Genomic DNA, 13,559 nt, shown 5'->3' with positions numbered 1-13,559 from the left:
TAAAAAAGACATAACAAATATATACATGATACAAACAAAAAAAATATATATTGTGGCCATACAAATTTATTTGTTCATTTATAATTTCAGAAAACTTTGACGAAACCACTCCAATCACAAAACGCACACAGCCAATTACAACACAACTTGAGGAAAAGCCTCAGGTTACCGAAACAATCGTTATTGAAGACACTGTAGGTAAGGTATCTAAAAAGGTAGTGAAAAAACAAAGGGTCATAAAAAATGATCAAGGAGAAGAAACTATTGAAGTAGAAGAAGAAATTATGACAGTTAAACAAAGTGCCCCGGAAGAAGAAATAACTATAGAAGAATTACCAGAGGAAACAACTGACGGAATAGTCAAAAAGAGAACAATTAAGAAAAAGATAATCAAAAAACGAGAAGAAATAGAAGATGAAAAAACAGATATAAAGAAAAATGATGTTCTTTCTGCAGATTCCGAAACCGATGCAATCGAGTTTATCAAACCTTTTGAATATAAAAAAGAAAAAGCTAGGTTTATAAATGAAGTTGCCGATACTGTCACAATTACAGAGGTTGAATTACATGAGGGGCAAATTGAAATAAAGAAAACTAAAAAGACAATAATCAAGAAGGAAAAACGACCACAAAAAGAAACAATAACGTATGAAGAAGAAATAAAACCGGAAAATGAAGAAACTATTACAATTGAAGAGTTAGAAACGACGCCATTCGAATTAACTCCAGAAGAAGAGATTAAGCAAGTGAGAATAACGGATAAAAAGAAGAAAATCATAAAGAAAAAAATTATCGAAACCAGGATTTCAGATCAAGAAATACAACCTGAAGAAGAAACAGTTGAACCGATTGACGAGGTCACAGAATATCCCGACGAAGTCATTGAAGAGACTGTACCGGATGAAACTGGAAAGATAATTAAAAGAAAGGTTATTAAAAAGAAAATAATTAAGAAAACAGTTGTGATTAAGAAAGGAGAACATCCAGAAGAAGAAATAAAACCTATAGAAGAAGTTAAAGAATATCCAGAAGAAGTAATCGAGGAAATTGTACCAGATGAGAAAACTGGAAAACCTACTAAAAAGATTACCAAAAAACGAATTTTCAAAAAGAAAGACGGTACAGTTGAGGAAACGATGACAGTGAAGACGGTTATTCGAGGTGATGAAAAACCTGTGACCACTGTTGAAGTCATAACTCAAGATGAAACCGTTCCCGAAGAAATAATCGTAAGGGAGGAACCACAAATTGTTGAAGAAATGCCAGAAGTTACGGAAACTGTCGAAGTTGAAGATAAAACTGGCAAAATTCACAAGAAGGTTATTAAGAAACGAAAGATCAAGAGAGTTGTTGACGGTGAAGAAAAGGTCACAGTAATAACGACCACGCAAGAAGGAACCGAGAAACCGGTTACGACGGTGGTTGAAAAAACTCCTGAAGAATCGGGTGACATATTTGAAGAAACGAAATCTCTTCCACAATTCCCACAAGACGAAGCTGTGACAATTGAAGAACTTCCCGAAGAAGTCGTCGTAACAGAAGTACGAACCGATGAAGGTTTACCCGAAAAACGCACCATAAAAAAGAAGATACTCAAAAAGAGAAAGGGTTCCAAAGAACAAGTTACAGAAATTGTAACTATACAAGAGGGCAAAAAGAAACCCCAAACTACAGTAACTGTTGAGGAATTTGATGTCGATGAAACGACAGAAAAACTCAAACCTCTCAAAGTAACTGAAAAACAGGCGAAGGTTACTGAGGAATATCCAGAAACTGTTACGGTGACAGAAGTACAAACCCACGAAGGAAAAGTGGAACGTAAGAAGATCAAAAAGCGGGTGATAAAGAAAGATTTGGGACCGCAACAAGAAATCACGGAAATTGTTACGGTGGAAGAAGACGGTAAAGAGCCCGTCACAACCGTAGACATTCAAATAATCGAGACCGAATTACTTGAAACTAAACCTCTTGACGAAAAGCCCGTGGAAGAAGAAAAACCGAAAGAGGTTATTGAGAAAAAGAAGAAAATCGTTAAGAAAAAGATTACCGAAACGAAAGTGGCACCAGAAGAAGAGCAGCCTACAGAAGAACAACTGGAACCGATTGAAGAAATAATTGAACAGCCAGAAGAAATAATTGAAGAGTCTATTACTGACGACACCGGAAGAGTTACTAAAAAGAAGATTATCAAAAAGAAGGTAATCAAGAAAACGGTTGTCATTAAGCAAGTAAAACAACCGGAAGAAGAAGTAAAACCGATAGAAGAAGTCGAAGAATATCCGGAAGAAGTTGTCGAGGAGATTGTACCAGATGAGAAAACCGGAAAACCAACCAAAAAGATTACCAAAAAACGAATTTTCAAAAAGAAAGATGGTACAGTTGAGGAAACGATGACAGTGAAGACAGTTATTCGGGGTGATGAAAAGCCTGTGACCACTGTTGAAGTCATAACTCAAGATGAAACCGTTCCCGAAGAAATAATTGTAAGAGAAGAACCACAAATTGTTGAAGAAATGGCAGAGGTTACGGAAACTGTCGAAGTTGAAGATAAAACCGGCAAAATTCACAAGAAGGTTATTAAGAAACGAAAGATTAAGAGAGTGGTTGACGGTGAAGAAAAGGTCACAGTAATAACGACCACGCAAGAAGGAACCGAGAAACCGGTCACGACAGTGGTTGAAAAAACTCCTGAAAAATCGGGTGACATATTTGAAGAAACGAAATCTCTTCCACAATTTCCACAAGACGAAGCTGTGACAATTGAAGAACTTCCCGAAGAAGTTGTCGTAACAGAAGTACGAACCGAAGAAGGTTTGCCCGAAAAACGCACCATAAAAAAGAAGGTACTCAAAAAGAGAAAGGGTTCCAAAGAAGAAGTTACAGAAATTGTAACTATACAAGAGGGCAAAAAGAAACCCCAAACTACCGTAACTGTCGAGGAATTCGATGTCGATGAAACGACAGAAAAACTCAAACCTCTCAAAGTAACTGAAAAACAGGCGAAGGTTACTGAGGAATATCCAGAAACTGTTACGGTGACGGAAGTACAAACCCACGAAGGAAAAGTGGAACGTAAGAAGATCAAAAAGCGGGTGATAAAGAAAGATTTGGGACCGCAACAAGAAATCACGGAAATCGTTACGGTGGAAGAAGACGGTAAAGAGCCCGTTACAACCGTAGACGTTCAAATTATCGAAACCGAATTACTTGAAACCAAACCTCTCGAAGAAAAGCCCGTGGAAGAAGAAAAACCGAAAGAGGTTATTGAGAAAAAGAAGAAAATCGTTAAGAAAAAGATAACCGAAACGAAAGAAGCTCCAGAAGAAGAGCAACCTACAGAAGAACAAGTGGAACCAATTGAAGAAATAATCGAACAGCCGGAAGAAGTAATCGAAGAGTCGGTAACGGACGATACTGGAAAAATAATTAAAAAGAAGATAATAAAGAAAAAGGTGATCAAAAAATCGATTACCCACAAAAAAGCAGAACCCTCTGAAGAAATTCCCGAGGAAGAAAAAATAGAACCGGTTGAAGACATAACAGAACAACCTGAAGAGGTCATTGAAGAGTCTATTACGGATGACACCGGAAGAATTATCAAAAAGAAGATTATTAAAAAGAAAGTAATCAAGAAAACAGTTGTCATTAAGGAAGAAAAACAACCGGAAGAAGAAGTAAAGCCGATAGAAGAAGTTAAAGAATATCCGGAAGAAGTTGTCGAGGAAATTGTTCCAGATGAGAAAACCGGAAAACCAACCAAAAAGATTACCAAAAAACGAATTTTCAAAAAGAAAGACGGTACAGTTGAGGAAACCATGACAGTGAAGACGGTTATTCGGGGTGATGAAAAGCCTGTCACCACTGTTGAAGTCATAACTCAAGATGAAACCGTTCCCGAAGAAATAATCGTAAGAGAGGAACCACAAATTGTTGAAGAAATGCCAGAGGTTACGGAAACTGTCGAAGTTGAAGATAAAACTGGCAAAATTCACAAGAAGGTTATTAAGAAACGAAAGATCAAGAGAGTGGTTGACGGTGAAGAAAAGGTCACAGTAATAACGACCACGCAAGAAGGAACCGAGAAACCGGTCACGACAGTGGTTGAAAAAACTCCTGAAGAATCGAGTGACATATTTGAAGAAACGAAATCTCTTCCACAATTCCCACAAGAAGAAGCTGTGACTATTGAAGAACTTCCCGAAGAAGTCGTCGTAACAGAAGTACGAACCGAAGAAGGTTTGCCCGAAAAACGCACCATAAAAAAGAAGGTACTCAAAAAGAGAAAGGGTTCCAAAGAAGAAGTTACAGAAATTGTAACTATACAAGAGGGCAAAAAGAAACCCCAAACTACCGTAACTGTTGAGGAATTCGATGTCGATGAAACGACAGAAAAACTCAAACCTCTCAAATTAACTGAAAAACAGGCGAAGGTTACTGAGGAATATCCAGAAACTGTTACGGTGACGGAAGTACAAACCCACGAAGGAAAAGTGGAACGTAAGAAGATCAAAAAGCGGGTGATAAAGAAAGATTTAGGACCGCAACAAGAAATCACGGAAATTGTTACGGTAGAAGAAGACGGTAAAGAGCCCGTTACAACCGTAGAAGTTCAAATTATCGAAACCAAATTACTTGAAACCAAACCTCTCGAAGAAAAGCCCGTGGAAGAAGAAAAACCGAAGGAGGTTATTGATAAAAAGAAGAAAATCATTAAGAAAAAGATAACCGAAACGAAAGAAGCTCCAGAAGAAGAGCAACCTACAGAAGAACAAGTGGAACCAATTGAAGAAATAATTGAACAGCCGGAAGAAGTAATCGAAGAGACTGTAACGGACGACACTGGAAAAATAATTAAAAAGAAGATAATTAAGAAAAAGGTGATCAAAAAATCTATTACCCACAAACAAGAAGAACCCTCTGAAGAAATTACCGAGGAAGAAAAATTAGAACCGGTTGAAGAAATAACAGAACAACCTGAAGAAGTCATCGAAGAGTCGATTACAGATGACACCGGAAGAATTATTAAAAAGAAGATTATTAAAAAGAAAGTAATCAAGAAAACAGTTGTCATTACGGAAGAAAAACAACCGGAAGAAGAAGTAAAGCCGATGGAAGAAGTTAAAGAATATCCGGAAGAAGTTGTCGAGGAAATTGTTCCAGATGAGAAAACCGGAAAACCAACCAAAAAGATTACCAAAAAACGAATTTTCAAAAAGAAAGACGGTACAGTTGAGGAAACCATGACAGTGAAGACGGTTATTCGGGGTGATGAAAAGCCTGTGACCACTGTTGAAGTCATAACTCAAGATGAAACCGTTCCCGAAGAAATAATCGTAAGAGAGGAACCACAATATGTTGAAGAAATGCCAGAGGTTACGGAAACTGTCGAAGTTGAAGATAAAACTGGCAAAATTCACAAGAAGGTTATTAAGAAACGAAAGATCAAGAGAGTGGTTGACGGGGAAGAAAAGGTCACAGTAATAACAACTACGCAAGAAGGAAACGAGAAACCGGTCACGACAGTGGTTGAAAAAACTCCTGAAGAATCGAGTGACATATTTGAAGAAACGAAATCTCTTCCACAATTCCCACAAGAAGAAGCTGTGACTATTGAAGAACTTCCCGAAGAAGTCGTCGTAACAGAAGTACGAACCGAAGAAGGTTTGCCCGAAAAACGCACCATAAAAAAGAAGGTACTCAAAAAGAGAAAGGGTTCCAAAGAAGAAGTTACAGAAATTGTAACTATACAAGAGGGCAAAAAGAAACCCCAAACTACCGTAACTGTCGAGGAATTCGATGTTGATGAAACGACAGAAAAACTCAAACCTCTCAAAGTAACCGAAAAACAGGCGAAGGTTACTGAGGAATACCCAGAAACTGTTACGGTGACGGAAGTACAAACCCATGAAGGAAAAGTGGAACGTAAGAAGATCAAAAAGCGGGTGATAAAGAAAGATTTGGGACCGCAACAAGAAATCACGGAAATTGTTACAGTGGAAGAAGACGGTAAAGAGCCCGTCACAACCGTTGACGTTCAAATTATCGAAACCGAATTACTTGAAACCAAACCTCTCGAAGAAAAGCCCGTAGAAGAAGAAAAACCGAAAGAGGTTATTGAGAAAAAGAAGAAAATCATTAAGAAAAAGATAACCGAAACGAAAGTAGCTCCAGAAGAAGACAAGCCTGAAGAAGAACAAGTTGAACCGATTGAAGAAATAATAGAACAGCCAGAAGAAGTCATTGAAGAGTCTTTCCCAGATGAGACTGGAAAAATTATCAAAAAGAGAATAATAAAGAAAACTATCAAAAAGACCACACACAAAATTTCAGATACAATTGTTTCAGACGAACCAGTTCTCGAAGAAATTTGCGAGAATTTACCTGAAAACATTCCATCTCAGTTAGTTCCCTCTATTACAAGCGATGAACCCAATAATACTTTTACATCTAAAACTACCACTACTATTATTGAAACGCCCCATAAACAAAAAGTTAAAAAATCTGTTAAGAAAACTGATTCGAAACCAGAAAACACTGTACCATTGACAGAAGACACTACAGCTGATGATATACCAATTTTACCAATTCATAAACCTATCATAGCGGACGAAACACTGTTCACTGAAGAAACAATTGCATTACAAGATACCATTCAATTTGAAAAAAGTATGGTTACTGTTCAAGGTAAAACGATCATCTAGTGAATTACTCAAGTGTGATTTGTGTTATTATTATTTATCCTTTACTTTTTTTTCATGTTATTTAATGTGTTTCAGAAACAATTCAAGATGAAAATATTAAAAATGTTACTATCACTCCACTGCAGCAATCTGAAGATACAACGGTAACAATACAAGAGGACTTTACCTCTCCTTTATCAGTACCATCGTCAGATAATGAGGAAATAGAAGAAATTGTTACGAAATTCCAAAAATCTCCCGGATCTATTGAAGCTAAAAAGGTTACTACGAAGAGAACAATTATAAGGAAAAAATCTACGAAAGTCAATATAAATCAAAAACAAGCAACTGACAAAGAATTTGGAGGAGATATCGTTATTGAAGAAATGTGGGATGATGAGCAAGAAGTGAAACCAAAACGAGAATCTCCTTCCAAGTCAGATTTTAGTATTGAAGAATGCGAACCGAATGTTCCAGAAACCGGAACACAAGTAGATGAAAAAGCCGTAGTGCAATTCGAAGAAGATGAAGAGAATGTAATACCAGAAAAAACCCGTTCTATTGACATAGAAGAAGTATCTGAAATTCCCAAAGAAGAAGAACCAATTAAGAAAGTAAGTAAAATTAAGAAGAAACCTAAAAAACCGGAAGAAGTGAAAGTTGAAGAAACGCCCGAAAAAGTTGATAAAATTGACGATGTACCAATAGAAACTGATGAACCAATCGAAACTAAAGACATTCCGGAAGATGTCAAGGAAAAGAGCAAAAAGAAACGCTTGATCAAGAAAATTAATATTGATGAAAAAACGATAACTTCAGACATTGTTGAATCGGTTTCCCCAACTGACGAACAACCAGAACTAAAAGAATCTGTTGCCCCAGTTGAAGAAATTTCGAAAGATGAAGAGAAACCGACTGAGCCTGAAAAACCATTGAAAAAGAAGAAAATCATAAAGAAACATGTGGAAGATAAAGAAGACATCCTAGTTAGTGAAACCTCTCAAGATATTGCTTCGGTAGACGACTATCCAGAAGTTGAAGAAGATGATGATACATTTATTCCTCGTCTGAACATACCTGAACCGAAAGACACAAAAAAACCGAAGAAAAAAATAATAAGACCAAAAGAACCCACACCCGGAACTAAACTAGATGATGTGGAGGCTACAGAAAAACCAAAACTTGTTAAGCTGGATAAAATTAAACTTGTGCCTATTAAGATTGAACACAAACAACAACTTCCAAATAAAGTAGAAATAACTGATGCACCATTATTTGCTTTGAAAAAATTAAGTAAAACGCCTACTATTAAAAAACAAGAACCAAAATCTGTATCTGTACCAAAAATACTTCTAAAAAGTCGTATAAAACGTGTAGGAAACTGGCCACCGGAAGAACTTAAAATGGTTGTAACATATTTAGGTTCGGTTAGAGATCAAGGTATATTATCTAGAAACACTAAAGAAGCTCTTAAAATAAAACGAAAGGTATATAAACCAAAAGAAATACCAGATCTAGAACCAACTGAATTAGAAACACCGGAATTCACCCTTGAAGACATAGTTAAAGCTGCTGAAACTCCACAACCTGAAGAAAAATATGAAAGAGAGCCGATACAGCCTGATGAAGTAAAAGAACCTGAAACAAAGACACTTAAACTTGGAAAGAAAAAACTTGTTCATGAAGAACCAGTGGAAGAAAAAGTTGTATTAAAGAAGGTTCCACAAGAAGATGAACCAATTAAGGAGCCTGAAGAACCAAAACCAGCAAAGAAGCCTGACGAAGAAGTAAAGGAAAAAGAAAAGAAGAAAAAAGATATAGTTCCGAAATTAGAGGGAATAGAACCATTTGATACTGATAAAAATGACATTGATTTGTTGCCATATGAAAAACCAATTGAAAGTCCTGATGAAGAACCAGAAAAAGTCGATGAAACCCCTAAATACAAAAGGCCAAAGAAAAAGCCGGTTGAACCAGAAACTGTGCCTAGTGTATTGAAAAAAGGAGTTCCTAAACCAATTGCCCCAGAAGAAGCGGAGGACGTGAAATTCCGAATACCAGAAAGACCCAAAGATGAACCCGAGGAAATGAAAATTACTCTAAAACCGTTTAAAAAAGATGCTCCGGAAGAAGTTTCCACAGAAAAAGATGAATTTAAAGCGCCTCTGTCACCAATAGAAACCAAAGATTTTGAATTACCAGAAATGGAGGTAAAAGAAAAACAAATCAAAAAACGTAAGGTACCAAAACAAAAACCGAAAGATGAAAAATCAGATGAACCAGAAGAAATTCAGCCAACAGAAGAAGTTAAACCTGAAGATGAAGTTAAGCCAATCGAAGAAGTTAAGCCAATAGAAGTTAAGCCAAAAGAAGAAGATAAGCCAAAAGAAGAAGATGAGCCAAAAGAAGTCAAACCTACAAAGGAAGAACCCAAACTTGAAGAGAAGCCCGTAGAAGAACCTAAACAGTCTAAAGACATAATAGAGCCGGAAGAATTACAAAAACTTCCAGATGAATCTAAAAAACAACCAAAGGTTAAGAAGCGCATTATCAAGCAAAACGTTGGAACAAAAGAAGAAGTAACTGAAATAACAACAGTGGAACAAGAAGGAGAAGAACCTTCTACAACTATTGAAGTAAAATCATACGACAATGAAATTATTAACGATGAATTTATTAATATAGAAAAAATATCTGATACAAAATTGGTGTCTAAAAAGATTCAGCCCATTGCAGATAGCTCAGAAGTTAATGAAACAATACCCGAATTTGTTACAACGTCGAAAGACTTCACTTTGACTGTGAAGAAAGATAAAGTTACGACTGTTCCGTCTGAAAGTGAACATTATATTACAACAGAACAAAATACTGAAAGTATTCCTGCAGAATTACCCATTACTAAAGTTCAAGAAGGATTACCTTCAATAACAACAGAAATACTGAAAGCTGATTCTAAAGCCACGTCTGATAAACCCGTTCAATTTGTCAAAGATAGCTTGGTAGGGAAACAATCTGAAGAAGAAACAAAAGAATTAAGTACCCCTATACCAAGTACAGATAAACTACCTATAAAAATAACTGAAAATGATAGTGTTTCAACTTCTAGTGTCGAAACGTTTGACACTCTAAAAGAAATTGACGAAGAAAAACCAAACCTAACTTCACCAAAGGAAACAGTCGAGGAAGAAACCAAACGCAAGCCAAAAGTAAAGAAAGTTAAAGTTGTGCGTGATGAACCTTCTGCTCCTGAAGAGAAAAAGGTTGAAAAGACGATAGATGAAATTAAACCAGAGGAACCTAAAAAAGTCAAACCAGAAGAGCCCGAAAAGTTAAAACCGAAAGAACCGCTGGAAGTCAAATCAGAAGAACCACAAAAGGTAAAACCAGAAGAACCACAAAAAACGAAACCAGAAGAACAAAAACCTAAAAAATTACCAGAGAAAATGAAATTAATGAAAATGCAACCAATAAAAATAGAACGTAAAGAAATTAAAGTAAGTAAAATGCAAATAGTAGAAACGAACGAGGTTCCACTTTTCGCTCAGATTAAATTAAAAAAAGCTGTTACCCCAGTGAAAAAAGAAGTCAAAACAACAGAACTTCCTAAATTTTTACTTAAAAGTCGTATACAATATGTCAGGGATTGGCCTCCAGATATATTGAAGCCCGTTATAAGTTCAATGCAAGTTATTCGGGATGCTGGCATACTATCAAGAAACGCTAAAGAAGCTATGAAAATTCAAAGGAAAAAATATGTTGAGGTAGTTATTCCAGAACTCCAAAAGGTAGAATTGGAAAAACCAAGTTTCGGATATGAAGATATTGTGGCAAGAAGCCAAGAAATTGTTCAGAAGCCGAAAACACCGACTGAAACGTCTGTTGAAGAAATCGAAGAACAACCTTTCACCATAAAATTAGGAAAAGGAAAGATTCCTAAGGAGGAACCCGAAGAAGAAAATGTAATTTTGAAACCCATTCCTGTTAAAAAACCACAGGAAGAAACAACTGAAACTACTGATTCATTCAAAGCCACGATACCTAAATTTACTTCAAAGGAGATTGAACCGGAAGATTTCGTTTTGAAAATGAAGAAAACTCCAGAAACTCAACAAACAGAAGAAACATCAAGGGAATCATCACCCATCAAAGTTACACTCAAACCTAAAAAGAAGGTAACAGAAGAAGTTGAAGCAACAGAATCTATTCCGGTTGTAAAAGAAGTGGAACCATTGGAAGAAAAAGCAGAATTAGTAATCAAAGTAATAAAAGAAGTAGAACCAGAAACAATTACAAAAGAAGAACCCGAGAAGAAGCCAAAGAAAGTCAAAACCCCAAAGAAAACAGAAGAACCTGAAATGGTTGAAGACATAAAAGAACCTAAGAAAATCGAGGAAATCAAAGAACCTGAAGCTTTAGAAGAAATTCAAGAACCTGAAAAAGTAGAAGAAATTAAAGAACCTGAAAAAGTAGACAAACCGAAGAAAGTTAAAAAGATAAAGAAACCTGAAGAACCTGAAAAAATAGAAGAAATCAAAGAACCAGAAAATATCGAAGAAACTCAAGACGCTGTTGTACTAAAGAAACCAAAACCAAAACCAGTTATTGAAGATGTTGAAGAAAGTGTAATAAAACTGGATAAACCAAAAGAAGTTGTGGAAGAAATGGTCGATGTAAAAATTTCGAAAAAACGACTAAAGCCAAAGGTATCTGAAGAACAAGAAGAAGAAATTACAATTAAAAAAGTAGAGTTAATTAAGGAACCCGAAAAAGTAGAAGATGTGGAAGAAGTTATAACACTTAAAAAGAAACCTAAACCAAAACCGGTTATCGAAGAAAATGTTGAAGAAATTACAATTAAAAAGGTAGAAGAAATCAAAGAGCCAGAGAAGGTAGAGGATGTGGAAGAAGCTGTAATCCTTAAAAAGAAACCTAAGCCCAAAAAAGTCATCGAAGAAAATTCTGAAGAAATTACAATTAAAAAAGTAGAGGAAATCAAAGAGCCAGCAAAGGTAGAGGATGTGGAAGAAGCTGTAATCCTTAAAAAGAAACCTAAGCCCAAAAAAGTTATCGAAGAAAATGCTGAAGAAATTACTATTAAAAAAGTAGAGGAAATCAAAGAGCCAGCAAAGGTAGAGGATGTGGAAGAAGCTGTAATAATTAAAAAGAAACCCAAACCAAAACCGGTTATCGAAGAAACTGCAGAAGAAATTACTATTAAAAAGGTAGAAGAAATCAAAAAACCCGAAAAAGTAGAAGACGTGGAAGAAGCTGTAATACTTAAAAAGAAACCCAAACCAAAACCGGTTATCGAAGAAACTGCAGAAGAAATTACTATTAAAAAGGTAGAAGAAATCAAAGAACCCGAAAAAGTAGAAGATGTGGAAGAAGCTGTTATACTTAAAAAGAAACCCAAACCAAAAACGGTTATCGAAGAAACTGCAGAAGAAATTACAATTAAAAAGGTAGAAGAAATCAAAGAACCAGAAAAGGTGGAAGATGTGGAAGAAGCTGTAATCCTTAAAAAGAAACCTAAGCCACTGGTTGAAGATGTTGAAGAAAATATAATAAAACTTGGCAAACCAAAAGAAGACGTTGAAGAAGTGGTTGATGTGAAAATTTCAAAAGCACGTCCTAAACCAAAGGTTTCAGAAGAGCATGAAGAAGAAATAACAATCAAAAAATTAAAACCTATTAGGAAAAGTTCTATTCCTAGTGTAACGGAAATTACCGAACCAGAAACTGTTACATTCAGACCAAAAACAACAAAGACCAAAGAGGACGTTGAACAAGAATTCAAAATTCATTTGGATAGCTATGCTGAGGAAGAAATTTCTATGTCCAGCAAGGTGAAATTGAAATCTCAAAAGCAACCAACATTTAACGAAGAATCCGAAGAGACTTCAATCAAAATCATGTCTGTGGAGGAACCTGGTAGTCCTGAAGAAATTATTAGCTATGACCTAACAAAGAAAGTTGAAAAGAAAAAACCGAAAATAGTAGACATGGAAGAAGAAGAAGTAGAAATTAAAATTAAAAGTTCCAAAAAAGCACCAACTACTGCTCCAAGCGAAGACGTCTCAGAGAGTATTAAAATGAAAAAGAAAAAGCCTAAACAAACTTATGATGAAGATTCGGAAGAAGTTTCAATAAAGATATTAGAGAAGGATGAAGGTCCTGAAAATGTTAATTTCAGTTTACAACGGAAACCAAAATACAGTGTCGATGAAGTTGATGAAGTCGAATTTGATGTTAAGAGCCGAAGAGACTCGTATACTACCGAAGACCTCTCTCTCACCAGTAAAATAAGACTAAAGAAGAAGAAACAGCCCACATTCTCCGAAGAAACGGGAGAAGCTTCCATAAAACTGACCAGAGAGATTGACAGCGAGGAACCATATGAAGAAGTTACCATCAGTGAGGCTGAATCTGAAGAGAATTCTATTGATGTACAGATGATGCTGAAACCTAAAACCAAAAAACACAGCTATCAAGTGAGCGAACATGAAGAAGAAGTAATGCTAGGTTATAATCCAGCCCGTCGGTTCACAGAGACATTCGAAGAAGATTATTTGACTTTGTCACAGAAGAGAAAAGCAGTGAAGCCGACATTTGTACAAGGTTACTGCATATTAATGTTAAACTATTTTCATTGTGTGTCAATAAAGTTAAAGAAATTAATTTAATTTAATTTTACTTCTACATAAAGGATCCTTTAGAACACACTATTTTATTATACGAAATGTCTCAAGCAGTGAATATCTGCATTCAAAGGCCTGAGTGAAAAATAGTATATTGTTATAAAACAAAAGCAAAAGTTTTATATTCATTTGTCCTTTTTTAATTTGGCTAGTAATTTGTCCTATCTACCTTTACCCCATC

The 13,559-nt window shown here is 35.8% G+C and overlaps 1 protein-coding gene across 1 annotated transcript in view; it reads left to right on the top strand.

Moving 5' to 3' along the window:
* Positions 1-13,559, top strand: part of sls (sallimus) — a 107,494-nt gene that overhangs the window by 80,758 nt on the left and 13,177 nt on the right. The window contains exons 34-35 of the mRNA XM_077446056.1: positions 91-6,684; positions 6,777-13,298. Of these exons, the coding sequence (XP_077302182.1) occupies positions 91-6,684; positions 6,777-13,298 (13,116 nt within the window). The remainder of the gene's footprint in view (positions 1-90; positions 6,685-6,776; positions 13,299-13,559) is intronic.

Source organism: Arctopsyche grandis, chromosome 2, assembly GCF_051622035.1.
Source record: "Arctopsyche grandis isolate Sample6627 chromosome 2, ASM5162203v2, whole genome shotgun sequence".
Lineage (NCBI taxonomy): Eukaryota > Metazoa > Arthropoda > Insecta > Trichoptera > Hydropsychidae > Arctopsyche > Arctopsyche grandis.
This window is presented reverse-complemented; position numbering and strand designations above follow the sequence as displayed.